Here is a 25,470-nt window from a genome sequence, read left to right on the forward strand (position 1 = left end):
GCTTCCAGTTGAGAATAATAACGGCTGATCATGCGAATGGGCTGTGCAGCGGACATGGAGGAGCTCAATTGTGGGAGCAGATTGGCTGCTGCCTGCTGCAGGCACATCTAACGTTAAAACGCTTCATGCATATCGATGCATACGGATGCGATGCGATTTCCGTTTCCTCAACGACTTATTCTGTTTTTCTCTGCCTTTCTGTTAACCTGGAGAGCACTGTCGCCACCTAAGGGTTCTGTAAAATAGGTTATAGACCTCCAATAGCTATAATATTTGTACAGGAGAGGCAGAAGGCTTTGATCGACGCCCCACCGTCAAAAAACGCAATTGACGAACATGTCCGTCCTTGGCACTCTACGTTACTATTTGAAATGACGAACATGTCCGTCCATGGCACTCAATGAGTTAAGGACCTTGCATTCGCTAAATAAATAAAATGTGTGGTGTGGAGAAAACAAAAACAAATCAGGCGATCCCATTTGAATTTCAGGCTACCCCACTTAGGGTCGCGACCCTAAATTTGGGAACCACTGGGTTATGCTATATGTGTGAATGATACATGTGTCATTAACAAGACTATAATTTATTTAACAATCATTGGTGTGATAAGGTAAGATGAACTATTCCCCTTAAAGGCTTGAGAAGATTCAACCAATTCTGTCTGTATACTGTATCCTCATCTAAACTCTGATACAGTTGCAGTCAGATTTATAGGTCACTAAAAATTATTTCCATCCAACCCCCCAGCACTCACATGTACAGAAAGCTTTTACCACTTTTTACTTTTGGTTTTCTAGCTCAGTGCTTCTGAATTTCTTTCACATCAAGGACCCCTAAAGCGGCACAAGGTAGACCACACAGACCCCCATTTGATCAGATTTTGTCCCAGGGTCCTGGGCCCCTATGGATGGAATTCACATAGCGATTCATGGGGTCTGGACCCCACTTTGAGAACCACTGTCCTAGCTGACAATGCTCTGAAGTGTCACCTTCAGGGAGACAATGGTTTAGGAAATAAAAAAGCAAAGACATTTGGCCCCTTCCTCTTTTTTAATAATTGTATCCAGTACACTGCATCCAAGTAGTGCAGACCTTCTATTTCATAATGTTAAAAATCAATGGCTTGTTTGTACCAGTTTGTTCTGTAAAATAGAAATTCACAGGACCAGTGGATTTTTCTGTCATGATTACTTGTCTGAAATTCTGTACAGTGTGTAAGAAAGCTCTGATGTGAAGATTAAAAGACAAAACATGTACACAAGTGTTAATGACCCATACTGGGGAGGGTGAACTGGCGCCATCTGCTGTACTTACAGTACAGAGATCGCATACCAGGCCCGGTGGCATTTCAGGGTTTCTTATGCATAATAAAAGAACATCCACATACAGTATAGAAATATACAGAGCAGAACAAGTTTTCTGCTGTGTGAAATAAACATCTACCAAATCTATCAACTGCATTTCAATATAAACTGTAATCTACTGACTTGGCCTTCAAAGTAGGTGGTTATAGAAAATGTTCAGTACTATGGTAGAAAAGTTGAAGTGGGCATCCAGAAGTGGTGGTGTACACTTCAATTTCTCCACAAACGGAGATGATGAGGTGGTGCGGTGCTTTTCCTTGATTCAAGTGTTCGGAGAGGTCACGCTGTCATTTAGTTTCACCCTTTTCCCACCTCCAAGTCCAGGGTTGAAATTCAGAAGCCTTCCACATCAACACGTTTTCCACTTTTCTCCTTTACCCAACACACAAAACGTAAGAGGTTGTCATTTTGACATGGTGATGGTAACACGTTTACAGCCGTAAGGCCCAATTATGTTCAACGTTAGATACGGATACGCATATGGATGGAGCTTTCTGTGCATACTCGGCGTTCATTTCGTGTGTAATTCTGCAGGTTTTCTGAAAACTTACAGATGCGGGTCAAACAGAGCTGTACCACACACACACACATTTGAGTATCTACTGCCCAGACTGACTGTATTGCTTAACGTGACCGAGACGTGAAAGATGCATGAAAGTATGTGGGCAGTGACTGCTACATCATTTGAAACAGACGCATTTATTTTGGGACGAAAATGGAGCATACTGTAGATGAGCTCTTATGGTCGTAACGGTGAACACACAGCTCAGTGTTAAGGAATAAGTTTATGTAACTGAATGACTGAGTCCTCGTGAGTCCCGAGTGATAGCGAGTAGGTTGGTTAAACTCACTCCCCAGTATAAAGCAGGGAGGCAAAGTGAAAAAGGTGACAGATACCAGGGCAGACATAAAATCACTCAGAAATCCTATTTTGGGATGAAAAAGGTGACTGTCGCCTAAAGGTGACTATTTTGCATCCCTGATAAAGGCCTGTTAACCAGCTCCGCCAAGGGACCTGAGCTCTCTTGGCATAGTGGTTAACATGTGCCCTTTGGTAGCGGGAGGTCGGTGGATCGCATCCCGCTCCACCCCAGAATGCAAATTACACTTAAGTCTGTCTAAAGTGAGGGGGGGGACACATTCCAAACCCTTTACATCACACAATTTCTTTTCACTAATAATTAACTTTGAGGCAATTGTACATTATAATGCATTCTGGGGGACAGGCATTGTTTCTTCTTCTCAACGGTATGCATTCAGGACTGTTCCACCACCACGGGCGGAGCGGTGGATGTCATGCCTTAATCTTAATCTCACAAATACATTGGAACTAGTAAAACGAAAAGATGGCGTGGAGATATGAACGAGACGTGATAAAGAGCATTCTGGTTGAGCAACACAATTACAGGGAGGTTAGGTGTTCCTGCAGAAACCTGAAGTGAATGACACGTTTGGACACTACACTGAAGGTGACCACGCTTCATTTGGCAGCCTAATGAGATTTAGGCTGGAGACTAAAAAATAAAAACCCTCTACATATTTGACAACAGTTAAGCCTTACGAGCACAAAGCAGCATCTCATCCCTCTATACACTCAGGCTTCTTGTGCAGTTGCACAAGAAGAAGGCTTAACGCTCTGCAGCCTGCGTGTGTGCGGATGGGGCGAGGATGGGTGCAAAAGGTGGCGATACAAAAGAAAATTAAAAATAAGTCTAAATATGTTGTAGGGAGAGGTCAGAGGTCATTAGGAGTCTGTGTGTTAGGTCCTCTTGGAGCCCAGTCTCTTGAAGACGCTGACCTCGCCGACGTCCATTTGCGCCCCCAGGCACTCGGCCCCGCCTCCCGCCCCCCCTCCCACCCCTGTGCTGCTGCTGACCTTGGAGCTGGCCAGGGCCGGCCTGGCCAGGTCTCGGTGCCGGGTGCTGGTCACCCTGTTGTCCTGCGTGTCGGCCGGCAGGGGGGAGGCAGCCGTGCTCTGGTGCGTGGCAGGGGGCTTGCCCAGTCTCTGAAGCACGCTCAGCTTGGCAGGGGGGAGGCCATCGGGGGAGGAGGAGGGGGGAGGAGGAGAGTCAGAGGAAGGTAGTTTGAATTTGCCCCCCAGGCGCCGCAGGGTGGTGCGGGCTGGTTTGGGGGCGGGCTGCTTCTTCTGGGAGAGGGGGGCCCTCTTGAGGACGCCCGCATACTGCAGGACAGAGCTTTCTCCATCGCTGTCGTCCTCTTCCCCGAAGTCCCTGTCCACTGTGAAAGTCTTCCCCACGTCCTCCTCTTCGTCCGCTCCGCCCAGACGACTGAAAACACCGGTGGGCTGCAGAGAGATGACGGTTTATGAATGAAGATCTCGCCCACAGGCTGGCACCCAGAACACAATGAGCTGTTGACTGAGACACACCAAAAAGGTCTGACCTTGTTATTGCTTGTTGTCGTGTCTGCCTTCGATTCAGCTCCAAGTCTCTCAAAAACGGACGTACGCTTCACACCTTTTCAAGGAAGAGAGTGAGAAGCAATTACACAGTGCTACACAACGACAATGTCACAGATTGTGATATGTTCATTTCATAGTACATTATTTCACAATGGGGCTGCAACAATTAGTTTGGTGATCAATTATTCTAGCAATTAATTGATTTGCCGGCTCAAGGAGAATCGTTAATACTGCCATCGTGCCATGTCGTCCTGATCACACCAGTTGATAGGAACTCAGGATAACCTTATTGTTACTGCTGCTGCGCTTGGGCCAACATTAGCTTAACATTAGCACTGTACTAGGTCTCATTCAGAGCTCTGCAACGCACATCAGTCTTTTGCTTGATTCTAAATGTATTTTTACGCTACGACCACCGAAGCAAGAGTTGTACAACAGATTTACACTTACAGTGACGATGTGCTGCAAACTTATACGCAGTCTTATTTCCAAATGCTAGCAATAGAAGCATCTTCATCATCAAGGGAGCCAGAGATGGCCAGAATAAGACCAGAAGAAAGACAGTGAATACAAATTGTCAGCTATATTCAGCAGCATGATATTCTGCAATATGAGTTTCCTTTGGACAATGCTGAGCAGATGGCCTAGTTTGTGTGGCTTGACACCGGTCGAGCAAGCTTGTTTTACGTGCCAGTCATGTTAAAGGTGTGTTCCCACAGTTTGTGGTGCTTGTGTTTATTTTGAAAGCTTCTTGTTTGACGGCTCGTCATTCTCACAGCTGCTGTGAGCGTCAGTCATTTTTGAATAGAAACAAAAAGTGAGAGAATAAATAGGTGTGAGTAGTGACAACTTATTGACAACCGTTAATACTAAATAGAGGTTATTTCATCATTCACATTATTGATAATGTTGAATAATGGTTCCAGCCCAAGAGGTTAGCACGATAAAGGTTTTTCAGCGACGCAAAGACGTGCAAATTCATGCCATGAAGAAAATAAGACGGGAAAAGTTCACAGAAACAGTGCTCTTTGTGACAAATGACAGATATGGTCGGGTTATCTAGCTGATCCGAGAGAAAGAAACCGAACACAGCTTGATAAAAAAGGAGCACAGCTTGAACTGTTGGAGTGAGACGCATGAATAAGAGACAATGGATTAGTTTACCACAGCACAAGAGAAAGGGAGTCAAAGCAGGCACCGTTTCGCAGTATGGCTTCGGATGAGTCGCAGTTTTAGTTTTGCAAGAGTTTCATTACAAATGTGAGTCTTTAGTAGTTTTTGGTAAAGCAAGCAGAGCGGTCATTGGAGCGAGTTGCCGGTGCTGTTCCCAGGCCATTGGGTCAGGCCTACCTGTCTCGGCCTTCTGGGCCAGGATGCGGCGTGTGCGTGCCGTGGTGCCTTTGGGCATGTTGATGATGTACTTGCCTTCCATCTCGGCTGTCACACGCCGGCGCTTCACCCCTGGTAACCCGTTCCCCTCGTCTGCTGGCTGACTCGCCACTGAAACAACAGAGGAAGGCAGACAAGAGCGAGAGGGAAAAGGTGAAAGAGAAGACCAGACGCATGGGTCAAGAAGCAGAAAGGGAGACATGTTTTAGAGAGGAAATGGCGGAAAGGAAAGAGAGGAAGTACTTGTGATTAGGAATGCAGCGGTATACCGTTTTGAAAACGTCACGGTATCAAAACCACTAAGATTTGCCGTCATACATTCCCCACGGTATCAGCGGTTTCCCCAAAACAAAGTGCCCAGGTCGCTTGCAGAGTGCAGCTTACGTGGCCTCTCCCCCTGGCTGCATGCCTACCTAGACTAGAGCACAGTAGAGAGGAGCTGTCCCTGACTGTGATTACAACTGTGTGCGATAATGGCTGAAGCAGGAGAACGCAAGGACCCCCCTGAACTTTCCCCCCACATCTAAAAAGACGACGTCTGCTGTATGGGAATATTTCGGCTATTGGAAAAACACAGATGGTCCGCACATAAAGCTCCGCAATACCACGATACCGTGTTATTTTTGTCCATGGTTATCATACCGTCAAAAACTCACACCGCTGCATCCCTACTTGTGATTGACATGTACCTGCTTTGCCACCCTTGTTTGCCTGTTTGTTGGACACTGTGACAGAGAGGCGGTTGTCGGGGCGGCGGGGAGGTGTGCTCGGCGGGGAGTCGCGGCTCAGGGCGTTGGCAATCATCCGAGTGGCAGCTGAGATGACACAGAAACATTCATATCTGGCTTTGATTTAGCCAGTTCCCTCTGAGATGGGAACTCTTCATGTTCTGTCCCTGAGACAAGACCAGAAGACAGCTGGACTTCATGTTCTGTCCCCGAGACAAGACCAGAAGACAGCTGGGCTTCATGTTCTGTCCCCGAGACAAGACCAGAAGACAGCTGGGCTTCATGTTCTGTCCCCGAGACAAGACCAGAAGACAGCTGGGCTTCATGTTCTGTCCCCGAGACAAGACCAGAAGACAGCTGGGCTTCATGTTCTGTGCCCGAGACAAGACCAGAAGACAGCTGGGCTTCATGTTCTGTGCCCGAGACAAGACCAGAAGACAGCTGGGCTTCATGTTCTGTGCCCGAGACAAGACCAGAAGACAGCTGGGCTTCATGTTCTGTCCCCGAGACGAGACCAGAAGACAGCTGGGCTTCATGAGGGCCTTCACAAATGTGTGAAGCCTTTCCAACGTGCTAAAGTTAAGATGGAGAATAGAGAAAGCGTAGTGTAGAAATGGAAGTGTCTAGGTATGTCAACCTGGCAACTGAGTCCAACAAGGAGCCGCAGTTTGTCCCGATAAGATTCGGCCTAATTACTTTATCTTGTGATTAAAACATACAATTCAATTAATTAAAAAAAATCCCATTTCAGCTGACATAACCATAACATATAAGGCCAGTGAAAATCTTGTTTTGAGCAGCATTATCCTCAAATAGGGTATACCTAAAAAATTAGATTGGGGTGAAGATCCCGACCTTCAGCTCGCTCCTCCCAGTCGGTGCCTGGTACGCTTCCATGTAACTCGTGCATGATATGTGGCATGTTTCAAATAAAGGTCCTGATGTGAATACCAAGTTTTATAATGACCCTCCTTGGTTTATCATCCTGTACGTGATAGGTCATTCCCTGTCTGGTGCCGACCAAAAGTCGATTACCTCAGCAATTTTGTGTCTAAAAGGCAGGAAATAACACAGGTGCAACCAAAACATTAATGAGGCCCCGGGCACTGGAACACCTAAATGGTGGAATGGAAGTTGGAAAACCTTCATGTTTTGCTTGCACCTGTTACTTCCTGCTGTTTAGACACAAAATGGCTGCTGGTGAAAAAGGTAAATTAACACCCCACAAAGTGGTCAATATAATTGGGAATGTCAAGACTGCTTACGTGTAGGTGTTGAAAAGACAAGAGCTGCAAATATTATTTAGCCTAGAGTTCAATCTACATACAAACTTTCATCAATAAATTAATTGAAACATTGCTTTTCTGAGGCACATTTTCTCCTCTTCATTTTGCTGCTGCATTACAAAGTATCTACTGTATGTGGTGCTTGATTTCTAAAATAAAACTGAAGGATAAAAACTACATTTGAGAAAGTAAATGAATGTGTGACAAATCACATTTACAACGTCTCAACTTTGCAACGGGAGCTTTGGAGCTTAGGAAGGTCATAGCACATTTATTAAATGTGATGAAATTAAGAATGCAGAGGATTTCCATTTGTGGACACACTACTGGTTGTTTCTATTAGCTAACTTAAACGGTTACTCACGAGTATTGGCAGTTCTTCTGAGCTCAGCTTGAACACTGGTCTGTCCTGAGGAAATAGCTTCAGTGGCCATTTTGCACATATCCTGCAGAGGGAGGAGGTACATACAGAGAGAGGGGTAATGTAGAAGGAAAATTGGGCTGAATTTGGATGCAGTGGACAAGACATGCAAATTGGGAAAATCAGATGCTGGAATAATTCAAGAATAGAATAACTGTTTGTCATCATTGTAGCTTACTGGACTGGATAGGGATGACAAATGGTGCGTGTGAAATGGGTAATTACCAAGAAAATGGATACTGCATTTTCAAAGTTGAACAAGCTGTAAAAGTATGTGCAAAACAGCATTTTTAAGGCTAGGATGCAAGTTACAGAGCAGTACAACCCAAGGATGAGTTTATTAAATGTGTAAAACAGTGGATAAGTGCAAGCTGTCATCGTGACAGCAGGGCATTCTCCCTCACAATCACACTTCGTCAGAGAAAACTCAGAGTGTTGTTTAGCCTATAGCACGTTAACTTACACTCCCACGTAACTGAGCCTCATGTCAGTCGCAACCAACAAACTCCACAAATCCATTCAACAGCTCCGCGTCTGCCATCCAGAGTCAGACACATACGGCTGCTTACGGCCGAATGAATTAAAACTTGTGCTAACAGCGATGCCCCAGTGTGTTGCAGCCTAGTGAAACATGCGGGTTACCCCACCCTGGTTAGGGGTAGAAAAGCTATTTTGTATGATGGGAGGCACAGGAATGTTAAAAAAATCAGATTGTTTTATTGCTTTGATTGATCATTACTATTATTATTATTCACACTGCTGCATATAATATAACATGTACCGCACATCTTCTCACTTCTTACTCAATAGCCCTTTTCCCACATGCGCTTTGTACCGCAAAATGACCGGAACGTGGTCTAATGCCTGCAAGTGAGAAAGGCGCCGTGCCGGTATAAGCGCGACCCCGTCGTCCCCGACATTTCACCACTTTCGACCAAGTCAGAAGAGCGGTATGATCTTAAGGGGACGCAAGTGGAAACGGGTGCAGTCATTTTCCGCGACAGCGGTCCTTCAATCATGGGCGAGGAGTAGCCTACACACGTTGCTTAATGTTCCAGCGGGCATAATCTAATCATTCGCGCACATTAAAGCAAACTGGCGAAATGATCTTGTGATAGCCTAATAAGAGCAGTATGTCAGCTTGCTGATTTCCCGAAGGCAACCCCGGACACATCAAACGAAGCCAGTCTGCTTTCTCTACATACAAGCGTTGAGCAGCTTGCAAGCCTTTCTCGCTGTGTCTGTCTGTGGCTGCTGCTCTCGAGCAGACAGGGGAGGGGGTAAATCGGCTGTGTTTATTACGCTGGCGGCTTGACGCTGCTCTTAAGTCAAACGAGTGTGATTTATTGTGTGACAACTGACAAGCGAACTTATTTCGAGTTTTGCCGACCCCCCAAATAAGCTCCCCCTTCCCCCCGCCCCCCCCCAACATACAGGTAAATTCGCTGATAGATTCCCACATGCGCGAGCCGAAGTGTGAAGGGAAATGTCCGATATTGACTTACAGGTAATTTTCCGGTATGCATGTGGGAAAAGGGCTAATGGTACTTGATAAAGATTGTAGGGGCACATCTTTTTTTTACACTTTATTGTATATACCTAACTTCTATTTTATTGTTTTATTGTATATTCCTATTCTTCTTATGTCGCTATTTATTTTTCCCTACCTTAGTGTGATCAACTGTAGCATTATTCCCCAATTTCCCCTCGGCGATCAATCTGATTCTGATTTAGCCTACTCCCAAACTTGAAGTGAGTCTGGTCTCACCTGCCTGTAGACCTGTTTGGCATGTTTAAGGATGGCAATGATGTCGCCAATGACTGTAATCCCCAGGTCCATCATGATCTCCTTACTGAGGTCCATCAGCATGTTCTTCTGGATTCTGCAGTGAGATGAAGAGCCAGAAAAACATGTGAGGTGAAGTAAAATATACTTATCAACCAATGGTTAGCTTCTGACCCTTTTATGACATGACATTTTCTCAACCGTTTTTCCTAGAATCATGTAGCTTCTATGTAATTCAGGTTACCTGTTGTCCACAAAGGAAACGGCATAATTGACAGCGAGGCCGGCAGGGATTCCAGCATCCTTGAAGAACTGAATCCACTCAGAGGTGGCTGAGGAGACAGAATGGTATGGTTAGTGTTAAAAATAGCACGACAGAAAGGGAAAGGATTTTTTTTTTTTAATCTTGATCAAAACAAAGTATTTTTTTCTGAAGAAGTATTCTCCTCTTGGAAGGGAAACAGCTTAAAGGTTCTCAGTAATATTGTAACCTATAATAGGCCACAGGCCTATTGGTAAATGCCAGATATAGACATAAACCTCCAGGGACAGCAGCACACTGTAGATGTAACCACAACACGTGCTGACCATGGCCAGCTGGGTGTTATTTATAAAACTACATGAAGCATCTTGTGGTAGGGTTAACATTTCACGGAGGGAGGGGGTGACAGCAACTGCCAGAACAATGGCTTTGCCCAGTATGTCTGAATGTGTGAATTCAGAGTTGTATGATGGCTAAATTCACAGTTGCCACTCTCCATTTACAGGTAACAACGATCAGAAAGAATATAAAACTAATGGTAATTTAGTTAACGTTGGGTGTATTACACTTTACGTTAATGCAGTGGTCATTAAAACGACTCACTACGTTCAGGCGGTGTCTCCTCATAGACGCGTGGTCAATGGGTCAGCGTGGGGGAAATCCTCCCGTTTTCCCCCACACCACACACACACACACACACACACACAGAGCACGTTATCGGTAGTAACGTGACCGACTGTATCTATGGGGCAGAATGAACCATTTCATGTAACGCTAAAGCGTTTATGCACAATATCTTCCAGAATATAATTAATTTCTCAGAACGCTGCTGCCTATCAGTTACATTAACTAGCGTTAACGTTAGTTGTGTAAAAAGACTAGCGTTAATCTTCGAATTAGCTAGCAACGTTAGCTTAGCTAGCTACCTCTTGAAAACACAGCGTGACTACAGTGATGGTCAAAATAAAATAAGCGGCCAATGTTATGGGCAATGGGTCTGGGTAAACAAATGGCGTCGTTTCAGTCACAAGAGTTCAAATTTGAAATAGCTTCAACGCTAACGTCAGTTAGCTAGCCTGTAACGTTAGCGGAGAGCTGAGATGACCCATTCATACTTGAAAACGGCAACAATTCGCGTTGCACATAACCTAGCTATATTTTACCTTTCCTATCGCCTGGTTTTTTAACATGCTTAGTTTCACTCAATCCAAACAATACTAAGTATGAAAGTAACGCGGCTGATAGCCGACTGATTTAGCCCTCTGGGCTCACACAACAGCCCTCAATCCTTAGCTAACGTTAGCCGGTAGCCATGAATGAAGCGGCCGCTGTCGGCGTCTGAGACAAAGAAGATCAATAGCTTTAACTAGGTTGTAAAGCATCATCGACGGCGTTCTCATCTGATGCAGCGGTTATAACTAATAATAGCGAAATGGTTTTAATCCTGTAAATCTTGTCAAGTGCCCAACATTGTTGTGTTGGCGGGGCCTTTACTCTCACCTGTTGTCACGGACGCCATGTTTACAAATGTGCTGTCAGCTGCATCCGGCCAGCTCGCTCTGCTCCGGTGACGCACTTCCTCTAGAAGAGAAAATAATCTGTTGTATGAACACTAGAGGGTGGTACAGACTGCATAATTGTGTGACAGCCATCCACGGTGATATCACCCCACGTACGTACGTACGTACGCACGCACGTACGCACGTACGTACGCACGCACGCACGCACGCACGCACGCACGCACGCACGCACGCACGCACGCACGCACGCACGCACGCACGCACGCACGCACGCACGCACGCACGCGCACGACGCACACGCACACGCACACGCACACACACACACACACACACACACACACACACACACACACACACACACACACACACACACACACACACACACACACACACACACACACACACACACACACACACACACACACACACACACACACACACACACACACACACACACACACACACACACACACACACACACACACACACACACACACACACACACATACATCAAGGTCAAGCATGTAAAAGAAAGAGACATAAACCTTATAATATGTTGTTTATTAATGTCATTTCTTCACAATTCAGAATTGAATGACAATAGGCCTAACCATCAGTAAAGGGTGACAGCTCACCCACCTTTTGCAGTCAATAGTCAGAAAACAACCCCTTTTTCATGTAAACTTTAATAGGATAGCAAAAAGGGCCAGAAGCTGTAAGAGGGAGACAGAACATTAGCAAAATAGAGCAAGGATTGCAAAAGTAACATCCGGGCAGATTTGCCTTATAGTTTGGTCCACGTCAAGAGTCAACCAATGTCAGTGAAGATTATAGGGAAAGTGAACAGTAGTGATGTGCAGAAAATGAATTAGTTACATTTAATGAAATATGTATTGAACACATTGATAGTAAATTGAACAGATGTAGTTATTAGAGCACATACATGAGCTACGTATAGCCTAAACATCTATGAGCCCAAAATGACATCAATGAATGTGACAGTCACATCATCACAGGTTTTGGACCTTTCACCCAAAATGTATCACATAGCATATACATTCATATACATTTTCTGTCTGTATTTCTAATTGTGTCAAACTGTGACAAACCTTTGCTTCACACAGAGAGAAAATATATTTGAAATGTAGATAATTACATTGAAGCAATGGCTCCTTTGAAGTGGAATTAATTAACCTTGATAATGTCTCTATACACACAACAAAAAGAAAGAAAAGAAAAACAATATTTTTGAGATAATTTGTAATAGATAATTTCTTCATGGGGATGCCATCTCAAAAGATAATTTTATAGCTATGATCTGATCGATGAAGTGAATGTTACAAAAGTAGTATGAATAACTATCAATATTTTAATAAGCATTGATAATTAAAGCAATACATCACAATGGACATACTGTAGCAGAGAATAGTATCAGTTTGAGCACCGTGTGATCTCATGATTAGCTACACAATGTTTATCCAAGCGGATAATAAGTATTGCATTTCATATATAGCAAAATAAAAACTCAGAACTTGTGCGAAAATAGAAATAATAACATTCAACATGATAGAAAAATAACCCCGTCTTGTCTGTTATAAGGGCAGACTCTCTCATACCACTATAGTTAAACAATTCTCTTTCTTTCATCTTTCAATTTCCCTCTACTCCCACCCTCCCCCAATTCCCCAAAAAGCATGATTGTATTATAAAAGGTGAGGACAGATTTGCCAATGTGACATAACAACAACAAAAACCTTCCAAATGAAAAGAAAGCTAAGGATTTAAGGGAAAGATAAGGGAATGTCACTGGGAGTGATCAATGACAATGGTGTTTGCAGTGCAGGTACAGTACAAAGGCCCTCTGAGAGCTGGATATCACACCTAGTAATTTAGCAGGCAATTGATTAGCTATTACGTTAAAACTTCAATGAAATCAGAGTGACCACTCTGCCTCCAGAGCTTCTGCTGATGGGAATTCACAAAATCAATGAGTATCACTGGCTTCCATGTGGACGATTAAAGCAGTGTTTTGTTTTTTGTTTTTTGTCTGGAGCCTCAGTGATAGCTATGTGTAATCCTCCACAAGGTGACATTGCCTCATCTATATCAGGACATACTATATAGCACCACAGAAATCTATGTACATGAGAACGAATGAATATGTGTTATGCTTATTCTGACACCAGAACACATTCTTATCACATTTGGTTTTTGAGAGATTTCAAACGGCATCTTCAAACAACTGTACAAATTTAACGGACGTTTTCAAGAACAGAAAAAAACACACACACACACACACACACACACACACACACACACACACACACACACACACACACACACACACACACACACACACACACACACACACACAAAACAATGAGGTCTGTCCTTTTTCTGACCACCTTAGACCCACATTTGAAATAAAACGTATACAATTAAGCTTGACATTTTATTTGATAAAAATGTTTATTTACTGAAAATAAAACTCTTAACTATAGCAAATACAATCACAATAAAAGCCACCTCAATCTCTAATTGACTGGTTGCTTGAGTACAGGTATGGAGAAACTCTAACATGATAATGTTGATTATCCTTCAAATGCACACTTCAATCGAGAAACGACTATGTCACCGAGTGATATGTTTATATTGGACAAAAGCATACTGAGTTTTCAATACTCTGTCGTTAAATGAAACAGTTAAGTCATTATGTTGTATAGTCGCAACACTTTTAATATGCATCTTGACATTCAGTTATACTAGTTTTCCTCATTTTGAGTCTGCTAAGCAAGTGGCATGAGCAGGTGTCAGTAGCTTTGGGGCAGACCTCACAGAGAAAAACAAACAAAACAAAGGCAATGTGCCAACCTTCTAACACCATCATAAACAATACATTTAACGTGTCCTGGATAGTGCTTTATACTGTTTATAAAACATATAAACACACATGGATAAAGGCAGTGATATCGTGCTTAATGTTGAGGGGCAGGAGAGTACTTTAGGTTTATTATAGTTTTTTGTTCTTTTAGAAAAATATCCATTTTAAAACTAACCTCAATAACACCTCGTCTTGTTCTTCATTGACAAAAATATCCTATTTAGATCTGCAAACATTCATACTTTACAATCATGGTACATACACTTATATATACATGTTTGCTGTATATATGTACTGTATATGCATATAGGCTTACAATTAGATTTTTTTTTGACACGGAAAAACGTTCATAGTGCACAACATGCCTCTGAAGTTGCCAAATGAAAATACAATAAAATAATAATGAAACAATAATAGTTACAATACAATAATAATAATAGTAAGTTATGAGGAAATATCCCTATTTAAAAAAACGTAACAAGAAACTTAATTGGCAGCAACAGTAGGCTACAAGTGAAAGCAGAGGTCAACACAAAACGGCAAATAAACAAACAAACAAACAAATAGATTTAACAATTCTCACTCAAACATATATGAACATAAATTGTACAAATTCACAGGCAAAGAAAGGACGCTCGCTCCACGGTATCACTCCACATTTTGTCCCCTCCGTTTCCAGGTCTTGCTTTGTGCTCACTCTCCGCATTAATCAACCTCAATAAAGAAAGAAATCAAGGGGACAGGTGGCTCTCCGAGTGGACACACTCACAATAAAATGCACCCCTGCCTGCTTTCCACTGAGGGACCAGGCTGAGGCACAGAGACCAACTGAACCCAACGCTTAGAGGTTGTCTGAATCACACACGCACACAAAAACGTCTTCTCCTCTAAATAAAGGCATTTGGTTCACATGTGGACGATTCTACGGAGTCTCAGAAAAGCTCCGCGTCAAACAACGGCATCCCAATGACTTGTTATAGCCACCAGATTAAATCCCCCCCCCCCCCCCCCCCCCATCCCCCCAACGGTTACATTCACTCCATAAATCCCGACTAAACAACAACAGAAAATACTTGATGACACATCAAGGAGTTGGTACGTTGAAACAAAACATTGTCTGTAACTTCAATTCAGAGACTTAAAAGCGATAGTGGGAATATGCACGCGAGTGGGCCCGGGGCGATGAAGCTTTGTGGTATGGAGGTGGTATTGCACAGGGTCAGAAGTAAGATGTCACCCCCGGTGGTACGGAGGTGGTATGACGCAGGGTAAGAAGTAAGACGTCACCTGTCCAAGAGCGAGCAGGACCTTTTTTTTTTGGCTTTGTTTTCAACATTTGGCTCCAAAGAGCGATGGCTAATAACGGGCTTCATCCTTTCTCCATCGCCCCTCCATCAGAGTCTCTCCACCTTGGCTTGAGCTGATTCCCTTCCCTGCCCACTCTCCCTCCATCCTCGTTCCACCAGCGTCACACCACAAGTTCTATCTAATCTTCACCGTTTGAACATCAAACATTGGCTCAGCAGAAGACAGTGGCATGGCATTCGTCTTGCAATTGGTGTTCATCAATCAGACTGTTTACAATTGCGTCTTTGTGCGTGAGTGATAGTATTTGGCTCCTGTTTTGAGCAATGCGCTCCCAAAAAATGGGGGGGGGGTGCATCCACGTCCGCGTGAGAAGGGGTGCAAAGGGACGTGTGTTAGATGGGCCGGCATTCACTCAAGGTCTCAGGGCTGGAAGTGGTCGTCGGGATCTCGGGGGTCAAAGACTTCAGAGAGAGAGGGAGACACACAGAGACAGAAGAGGAGAAACAAGGGCAGACATGGGACGCTTGGTAGGCAGGCAGACGGCAGAAGAACTTTAGAAACCAGAGCAGACGGCAGAAGAGCTTTTAAAAAAACCCAGAGAGGAGAAAACACAAGATGCAGCGGAGGCCGTGTGACGCTGATCTCCAGCTCGTCACGTCACGTCCCCGCAAATGAAGAAGCAGAGCGAGTCGCAGAGCGGATGAAAAGGGGGGAGCGGTGAGCGAGAGGCGGCCAGCAGTCTGTCGCCCTGCGAGAAAAGACCCTGAACAAAGTGTCCTCCTCCCCTATTCCAGCTTTGCACAAATACATTCAGCATGAAGAAGAGGGGAGACGGGATGGAACAGGATGAGAGCAGGAGCACTGAGAAGGAGGTGACCCGACAGAGGGAAGGAGGTGGGGCCATGGCGGGTGCTTGTGTCAGGTGAGCTTGTGGTATTTTATGCGCTGTACAAGATTGAAGGTATGAGTCAAGCAATCTCTTTCTTTAGCCAGAGCACTTAAGATTGGCAACTTGGACAGCCTGCGTCTTGTGACTCAGTTTGTATTCACTTATCTTGTCCAGTTGCATAATATATATATAAAAGAAAAAGTATTATTGTTTATGATCAATGTTAAATGATACATACTGATCTAATTTAATAATCTGTGTTATGTGCAATTATCTGTTTGCATGGCTCTTTATTGGAATGCATGTCAGTATGTGTAAACTTTAACCCAATCGGATGCAAGTGATTTTGTTGTCGTCGTTTCGTCTTTTGCTGAATCGGAGAGAGACTGATTGGTACTGTGCGTGTACTCGCCTCAGCCTCTAAGCTCCAGCGAGCAGATTGTATGTGCGTGCTGATGAGTGTGCGCGTGTCTGCCGGTCAGTCAGAGCGCCAGCAGTGAGGGCGAGTTCAGGGAATCAGATGACTGCTCGCTACTGCTGTTCCTCTGGTTGGCGCTGACCCCGCAGGCTCCCTCTGGGTAGGTGAACAAGAATGAAGATGTGTATGAGGGGTTGTAGCTGCCGCCAGTGGCCGCAACGCCATGGTTACCACCACCACCGCCACCACCACCACTGTCGCTGGCCACAAGGCATGGCTCGCTCGAGCCGTAGAAAGAACTAGAAAACGCTACCTCCTGCATTAGCCCGGGCTGAGGCTGCTGCTGGACTTGCTGCTGCTGCTGCTGCTGGTGCTGCTGCTGCTGCTGCTGGTGGTGGTGAAGCTGCGGCTGGGACTGCGCGGAGGCCTGGTGGGCTGTGTAGGCGGGAGGCAGATAGAACGAGTCTTCCTTCACAGTCAAGCCCACGATGGAGACGGGCGGTTGTAGGGTCTGGGGTGGATGCTGTGACGGGCCTGAGCCCCGCGGTAGCTGCTCCTGGTAGGGGATCTTACAGCTGGGCTGGTGCGCCACCAGGACAAACTCCAGACGCTCCTTCTCTTTCTGCAGCTCCGAGATCTCAGCCTCCAGCTCGGCTTTCTCCTCCTCCAGGATGTCTGTCTCCTGCAGGGGGAGAGGGCAGAAGGAGAAACACAGAACGAAAGAAACAGGGGTGAGGAGAGACAGGTGACATGGAGAGGGACACGGACAAAGGTAGAGGAGGGGAAAAGAGAGAGGGAGAGAGAGAGAGAGAGGAAAGCGATGGGATGGTTAGATAAACAGAAGTTCTGCATCAATATTTGCGGAGGTGTCCCAATAGAAATACGGTACCTTGCTAAACAAGTTCCTCACCGACAGATAAGGCAGCTTATATAAGAGCTCATTAATTAGGCCATAAACACTGGAGGCACAATAGTCTGTCTTCAGAACTATAATTCCCCACAACTAAACATCCAATTATTATTACCTCTCTCTTACACACACAGACACACACAGACACACACACACACACGCACGCACACACACACACACACACACACACACACGCACGCACGCACAGAAACACGCACGCACGCACGCACGCACGCACGCACGCACACGCACACACACACACACACACACACACAAACACACACACACACACACACACACACACACACACACACACACACAAACACGCACGCACACACACATGCTCACCCTCTCTCTCTCTCACCCACACGTTAACACAAAGGGCCATGCTATGGGGGGTAACATACAGCATGTAATTATGATCATTATTCATTCTGACAGTTATAACAGGGCCAAGCTCACCGACTGCAGTCTATCTGTGAGTTCTCTACGCCGGTTCCGGCATTTGGCGGCGGCCAGCTTGTTTCTCTCTCGCCGAACACGCCTCTTCTCCTCTTCCTCTGGAGTTAGCTATGACGAAGGATTAGGACAAACATGTCGTCCTTATTCTTATTGAGAATGGAGTTACTTTCAAGTATAACAGATAAAATTGGATGTTTCATCAATTCTAGATCCTGGTTAATCCTGGATCTGATAACGTATGTTGTCTATTATGAGTAGTGTGAGATGGGTCACAAACAAAATGTTCAAGCACACACACTTACTAACACACCAACATCTCCATCGTCACTCACAGACTCTTCTCGAGTGCGGCGGCTACGGGTGCGGGACTGGCGAATGGGCCCTGGTGCTGGCCCAGGAGTGTCTGAGCTGGGGGGAGTGAAACCAGAGCCCGAGGTGTAACTGGGGCCCGGCATGTCATACGGGTCCAATAGTGACCCTGGCTGGGTCATGGCGGAGGTGCCAGCGGACCCGCTCTGTCCAGAGGCCTGGGAGGAGCTAAGGGTGGGCTGGACCATCCACTGCAGGTCCTGGCTGCTGGTGATGGCGGTGACAGTGGGCACAAACGACCCGGGCATCTCCCCTCCGCCGCTGCCCCCCGGCACACTGCCCACACTGCTTAACCCGCCTCCAGTTGAAACACACTCCTGTGCAGGAGACAAGTAGAGGGCTTTAAGAACAATACGGCTAAGTACCTCACATCAGCAAACCCAAACGCAGACACAAACAGAGACAGAAAGACAGGCACGCACAAGCTGATGTGCTGGCTGTTTGGATGATTTGCCTTGCCAATCTGAATGACTGCCATTTGTATTGAACTAAATGTAGCCATCAAGCCAACCACACCAGCGTAAGCAAATTTTAACCTATGGAACAAATAATGGCAGCATAACTTCTTGGAATACTAAAAGTGTATATTGGAGAGAAATGCCTGTGTTACTTTTTCCACGTTTCAGAATAATAATAGACTGAGAAGCCCAAATCTGTCCCAGATCCCTTCTGCTTTATTTAGACCCGAGGCGGGCTGTGTGATGATGCCAAAAATCCACTCTCATTAATATTCATATCAAAGCGTGTGTGGCATTGGGACGGTCTGGGATGGGCGGGACCTCTGCACGGTTCTGGGCGGGACGGGCCAGCCGCCTGAACCAATCATTATCTCTGGAGAGCATATCCCCGCCTCCTTCCTCCTCCCCCGTCCCACCCCCGGTGTTCCCCTTAGCAACGCGACGTAACACTCCAAAATAGAACGCATTTACGTCACGGCGAGGCCTGAGAAGAGAGAGCGTGGAGAGAACGGAGCGGGGGCGGGGCTTCGGCGCTGACGTTGGAGAGTTCCAGGGCTTTTGTCATCTGTTCTGCGGCATGCTGTAAACCTACCACGTTGCCATACAGATACAGCCGCTGCCTGCACGCGACGCTCACGGGGGCTACTGGGGCTACCACGGTGCATTTCAGCAGTCTACAAGCTTTTATAGTTATAGTAGCCTACATAGCTGTCTCTGACTGTAGCGGTGCTCTACACTGCACAGCACCGCAACACATTTGCAAAACAAAGCATGTGCTCTATAATTGCCTGTAGGAGTAAATATTACATGAAATCTGATATACACAGATATGCTAGCCTATATATGACCTGCTCCATTTATGAACAAGCAAGCAAGCAAATATATTTAACAAGTTAACAATTCTGAATGCTCGTCTTGGTCACGATCCATTGCAAAACACATGCTTTGCAGGCTGTAGCCTTGTTACAATTATAACCATAACTTACCTGTGGAGCACTGGTGGTAGGCGGGCTCCCGAAGGAGTCCACCGAGCTGAGGTACTGGGACTCTATGGATGGAGAAGAACTTCCACGGGATCCGCTGTCGAGGTCTCCGGGGAACCCTTGGTACATGTCCCCGAAGGGGCCGAGAGAGAGAGAGAGACCTACAGTTCCCGGAGAGAGCGCGAGGTCACCTGCAGCGGCACACGCAAGATTAGGCTACTGTTGGGGAGAGAATGACTGGCGTTATCTGGACTAGCTCATCTGCAAAAATGGTAGGCTATATGACCCATAGGAAGTCAACTTACCGTTGCTTGTATTTTTTATATTGTCCGGTAAGATGCTCTTGCTGTCTTTCCAAAAAAGTTGCATGAAGAAAGTAATCCAGTTCCCTATGTAGGGAAAGTGTCCTATTCCAGATGTTACAAACTCCCTCGTTTCACTTCAGATCCTAGAAGCTTTCTCCTTTCTCCGATAATCAACAACGCTGAATTGATCCATGTACTGTCTGTGCTGCACCAAGGGACGTTAGTATCACGGTCCACAGTAGCAGATCTTGTCTTATGAATGAATCCATCCTCCTCGAGTACAACCAATGCATTTCTAGTCCCGCCTCGGAGTTCCGCTGACGTACATGGCCATATATGGTGTTGTGCCAATGTGCCTGCCTCTGTGTTGTGTTTGGTATCCTTGGTGACGTTGAGGGAATCCCTCTCCCACTGAAACGACTAGAAGCTTACCTCGCCGACGGATAATAATAGTTTTTTTTTTACTATCACAGCCACGAGATATTTCTCACCGTCTGACAATTTCTGAGAGGAAATTACAAAACTTATCTTTGCTATATGTGGAAAATATCTATTTTAAAATATGCATCGTGTCCATGGACCAATTGATTATTTTAGGTAGGCCTAATGGCAACGTCAATAGTAGGCCTATAGCTACAGAAACAAATAGGCTACATGAAAGAAATCCTGACAGGCATCTGGACAATGCTGTTTATTTTGGTTCATTCACTTAGGGCAAACTTATAGGCTAATCTATATACCAATATTGGCATCACACATCCACCGATTTTTATTCCTGTAGAAATGTTATATATTTATAGGCTATTCGTCCTAAAGAAAAGGGGCATATTTACACTATAGCATAGACTCTATAACATACCTCCTAGTGCGGGAATTCCCTGTCCTTGACCTATTTATTATGCAACCCCGTAGCTCAGGGAAGGAATCCCGGCCGTCAAAGGAGGCAAGGGAAATCCTGCTGAGAAGTTTCTCATGGCACGCCCTCGGGAGTCCTCTACCTTGACGAGTTCGTACAAAGTGGCCAAGAAAGAAGAATGGTTAGATATTGACACTCCATCAGGATTTTGTTGTAACCCATAGGCCTATATTTAGGAAATAGGCTATTTGGAATTTACAGTATACCCTCATCCCACACAACGTAGGCCTATTAGGCCTATCCAATTGACGGTTTTAATCTCATTCAACTTTTTTTATCCACGATTTTGTGTGTTAAGCCAGTTACGTTAAGCCTCAATTTAAAGCACAGCAGAACAGCAACGGTTAATTAAAAATATGCATAGGCCTATATAATAATACATGTAAAAATGAATAAAAATACACGGAAATATGTAAACAGCATTGAGAGACAGTGTAATTCCGACATGGACAGTGCAGTGGGCCGCAATTACGGAAATCCGCGCATGTCATTGCAAACATCACCCAGCAGAGTAGAAAGTGATTCATTCATTGTTATAGCCTACACTGCTCGCGGACGCACATGGGAATGTGACAAGTGGGAGGCGGTGGGGGGTAAATGCGGGAAGACCGGGTGGAAAATCATGAATGAAAAATAAGAAATGGATGTACGTTTATTATGTGTGATGTCGCAGAATGTCACGGGGCGGGCATGGTGTTGTACGCTCGGTGAGGACAGAAGGAGGAAGAACAAGAGTTGGAGATGACAATTACTCACAGCCACAACGTCAGAGACGCGGATCCACGAAGGCTGCCGTGAGTAACTCAAATCGCCAATTTCAATTTGGGGAACTACTGAGGTCATTAGTCTACCTTTAACGCAGGCGAATCGAAAATTGAACATTTGACGGGGTGAGGCGAAGAGGGATGGACTGGACATTGGCTCTGCCTCTGACGGACTCATTTTAACATAGCCTAAGCATTTGAACAAATGCACAACATTGGGCTCTTTGACTCGACAGAAGGACAAAACATGCATGTTTTTACTCTGCTTAAGGCTTAAACACTAGACTTGATTATTAGTATTAACGACGAGAATCAAACGGGATATCTAGGCTAATCGAGGTAAAACAAAACAACTGCCGGGGAACCATGTGGTATCCCCTTCCTACCACGAGCCCGCTGCATGTGCATGTGTGTACCCTGTTCAGCGTTCGGTTGCCTTGGATACGCCGTTACATGTCTGACGCAAAGACGTAAATTTGTCTCCCTTTCTTTTTTTTGTTATGCCGCCTAGCAACTGGTTGCCGTGGTAACCGGTTCTGAGTGACAGGAAAAAGCAGACAGTAGCAAGAGAGAGCTCCCACGGATTGTCGAAATGCAGGGTGGCAGGGGAAGGACCCACCCCACTCTACATCTGATTGGCTTACCCTGATATTTTACCCTAACCATAACCAATCAGCACTCCTCCTCCTCATACCTTACCAACCAGAACAGAGTAGGGCGGGTCCGTCCCCTGCCACCCTGGCCTGCATTTCGAAAATGTGCAGACTGCGGAGCGACCAACACACAATATGGCTTCCGGATTCAAACGCGACTAAACTATATACTAATTCAGCAATGTCTCGCTGTTTATTTGGCCGGGTAAGCTTTACATCGGCTTGTTTGCCGAAAAGCTTATGTCACTCACTGCTTTACATTCTTGTTATTGTTAAGTTGTGAGTGGAGAGCCAGGCTGTGGCTGTACACTCGGCTATTGTATCATTTTCATGGATGTTGGATTAGAAATGCTAATTAGCCTGGTAACATTTTATTTGGATATGTCTGCCTACAGAGATGCAGAGACCCAGAGTAACATTTCAACATCTTATTAGTTGACATTCAACAATTCAACTGTTTAAGATGTTCAACAGATTATCTAGCTCAGTGGTTCTCAAAGTAGGGTCCGGGGGGGGTCCCCAACAAAAAGGGGAATATTTTATTTTCACTATAATTCCATCCATAAGTAACACAATGACAGAAGGTATGACTGTTATGGTCATGGGTTTTCATACACTTTCTGCAATAAAACATCTAAAAGCAAAGATCTTATCAGATGGGGACCCTGGGACAAAATCTTATCAAATGGGGGTCCGTGGTCTAATTTGTGTCAGTTTGAGGGGGCCTTGATGTGAAAAAGTTTGAGAACCACTGACCTACTGAACACTAACCTATATGAGACCATTCATGATAAGGTGACCAGACATCCCCGATTTTCGGGGACAGTCCCCGTTTCTGGGGACCTGTCCCCGAAAATGTCCCCGATTTTCTACTGGCATCTGCAGCCGAAAATAACTCTAGCTCTAGCAGGCTCATTCTTAAATCTAGTGAAGATACTTATGGCCAACCACTCAAGCAAAAAGCTTGCGGGAGGCAGGCGAGTTAAAAGCATATAAAGCATCACATGTCTATGTAGCCAATTGATCCAGGCATCCAACAAGTGTTCACATGCTGCTTCCTGCTGGTCCAGGAAACCTTCAACAATGAAAAAGCACTCAGGACGACACCGAAAATACCTTTTGAGATCTGAGGCTTTTCATAAAACATTCGGAGCTGTAGGTTTGGACGGCCAGGCCTGATGCTGCTGGAGGACACCTTGACATTTTGCAAAGGTGCACAGTGAATGAAGTGTGTGTGTGTGTGTGTGTGTGTGTGAATGAAACTGGAATCATCCCCCTTTTTATTTCATAGGTAATAACATTGGATATTTTAACGATATATTGATTGCCGGACTGGAAATGTCCCTGATTTTCATTTGAGAAATCTGGTCACCTTAATTTATGACCATACCTAGACTCCATTACATCGGTGCAGGTGTGTGGAACAAAACAAACAATCCGTTTGTTGAATCTCAACTAATAATCTGAGAAAACAACATCTACAGACAAAGCGAAACAGTTGAATTGTTGAACGTCAAACTAATAAGCTGTTAAAATCAGGGCTGTAGTGCTGTGGGAGTGCAGTTCCCACACTTTTTCTCCAAGGGTTTGTTTTTTCCAATAGTAAAATAGGGGGGGGGGGGGGGGGGTTGTTCCTCATATAGGTGTGCTCCCCCAGTTCTCCAGATAGCACTACACACCTGGTTAAAATGTTACAAATACCCAGGCTGTAGGCACTCTAGGCAAACTATCCAAATAAAGTGTTACCTACAGTGTAATACTTAACTTAGTAGGCGGCATATAATCTGCTAAATACAGCAGTATGAAACACATTATATCATATTGATCTGCTTATCTCTATGTCTTGCTGTCTACACCTATTGACCTATAGTTATGCCTCATGTAGGCTATGGTGTGGATAGCTCAAATGAGCTAGCTTGGTTTTGCTCCTAGAGAGAGAGAGAGAGAGAGAGGGGGGGGGGGGTGTACACATGTGGCTCCTGCAGACCCAGGTACAAAACACACGTACACAACAACAAAGTGTTGTCTAATGCCCCTGGCCTGCTTTGTTTTGCTTGCCCCTGTCTCTTAGCATACTTTCGGGAAGCTACTAACTTGCGCTGTGCTCATGAGGCCAGCCCCTGTTTCCCTTTGGAAGGCGGGGCGTGTTTGCCCGGTCTTCCTGCCCAAAATATTTGTTACCAGGCAACGGCCACAGGCCTGTCCCACTTCTTCAGACTGCCTGTTGTTTACACCCCTTCTGGCTCCCTAGCCCAACAACATTACACTAGAGTCTCGCAGGCTTTCCCCACCTCACACAGAGAAATCTGATCTGCCGTCTCTCTCCGGGCCAACCAAAAGGACTTCCCCCTCATACCATAGTTTTTCTGCCAGCCACTCAAAAAGTTTCTCCCCGTTTGCTCTGCCGTTACATCGTACTCCCCGAGACATTCAGAGAAAGCACGAGCTAAGCAGAGGTTATGAGGTTCATTTGAGGGAGGTTTATGAACGGTCTGTGCTTGACGTTGGCTGAATAGCCGTGTAGATTTGTGTTAATCCCCTGATAATCTGTCCAGCTTTGGCCCTGTAACTCTTCTATTACACATCTATTCTCTTGTAAATCCATAAATTCTTACTTGGCAAAGACGGAGGCAATCCTCCTCGCCTGTGCAAACATGACTTTGATTATATGAACTGAACTACATGGGAGCAACAGAAATTAATAAGGTAGAGAGCCCTTCATTTCTGAATATCTTGGTTCAAAACTGACTCTCAAACTTTTGAACTTGGGACGTCCGCCTTTTGTTTCTGTGCACTTCCCTTGTCTGTTTTCAGGAATAATGTGTGTGCGCAGCGTGCCTAGCTACAAGCAAAGAACAACAGAGAGGGGTTACACTGTCATACTTGTTTTCCAGCCATTGAGGCAGCTATGCTCCACAGTGTGTGTACTGTATGAGCAAGTCTTATGATACTGATCATGCTCAAGAGAAAGAACAT

At 45.2% G+C, this 25,470-nt stretch overlaps 2 protein-coding genes across 2 annotated transcripts; both read right to left on the reverse strand.

Annotated features, from left to right (window-relative positions):
- Positions 1–3,123: 3,123 nt before the first annotated feature.
- LOC310771997 (uncharacterized protein C19orf47 homolog) lies at positions 3,124–11,195 on the reverse strand (the record flags this gene model as incomplete). Its single annotated transcript, XM_083664477.1, has 8 exons — positions 11,159–11,195; positions 9,641–9,728; positions 9,379–9,493; positions 7,550–7,635; positions 5,865–6,016; positions 5,137–5,286; positions 3,768–3,841; positions 3,124–3,669 (listed from the first exon to the last, which is right to left on the reverse strand). Exons 1-8 carry the CDS (start codon positions 11,175–11,177, stop codon positions 3,124–3,126), a joined length of 1,230 nt encoding a protein of 409 aa, XP_083520603.1. The 5' UTR covers positions 11,178–11,195.
- A 5,543-nt stretch (positions 11,196–16,738) lies between these two features.
- Positions 16,739–20,265, reverse strand: LOC310771998 (protein FosB-like; the record flags this gene model as incomplete). Its single annotated transcript, XM_083664478.1, has 5 exons — positions 20,162–20,265; positions 19,860–20,047; positions 18,379–18,732; positions 18,047–18,154; positions 16,739–17,356 (listed from the first exon to the last, which is right to left on the reverse strand). The coding sequence occupies exons 1-5, from the start codon at positions 20,223–20,225 to the stop codon at positions 16,739–16,741; spliced, it is 1,332 nt and encodes a 443-aa protein (XP_083520604.1). The 5' UTR covers positions 20,226–20,265.
- Between the last annotated feature and the right edge of the window lie 5,205 nt (positions 20,266–25,470).

Source organism: Poromitra crassiceps, assembly GCF_964638095.1.
Source record: "Poromitra crassiceps genome assembly, contig: HAP1_SCAFFOLD_1687, whole genome shotgun sequence".
NCBI classification, from domain to species: Eukaryota; Metazoa; Chordata; class Actinopteri; order Beryciformes; family Melamphaidae; genus Poromitra; species Poromitra crassiceps.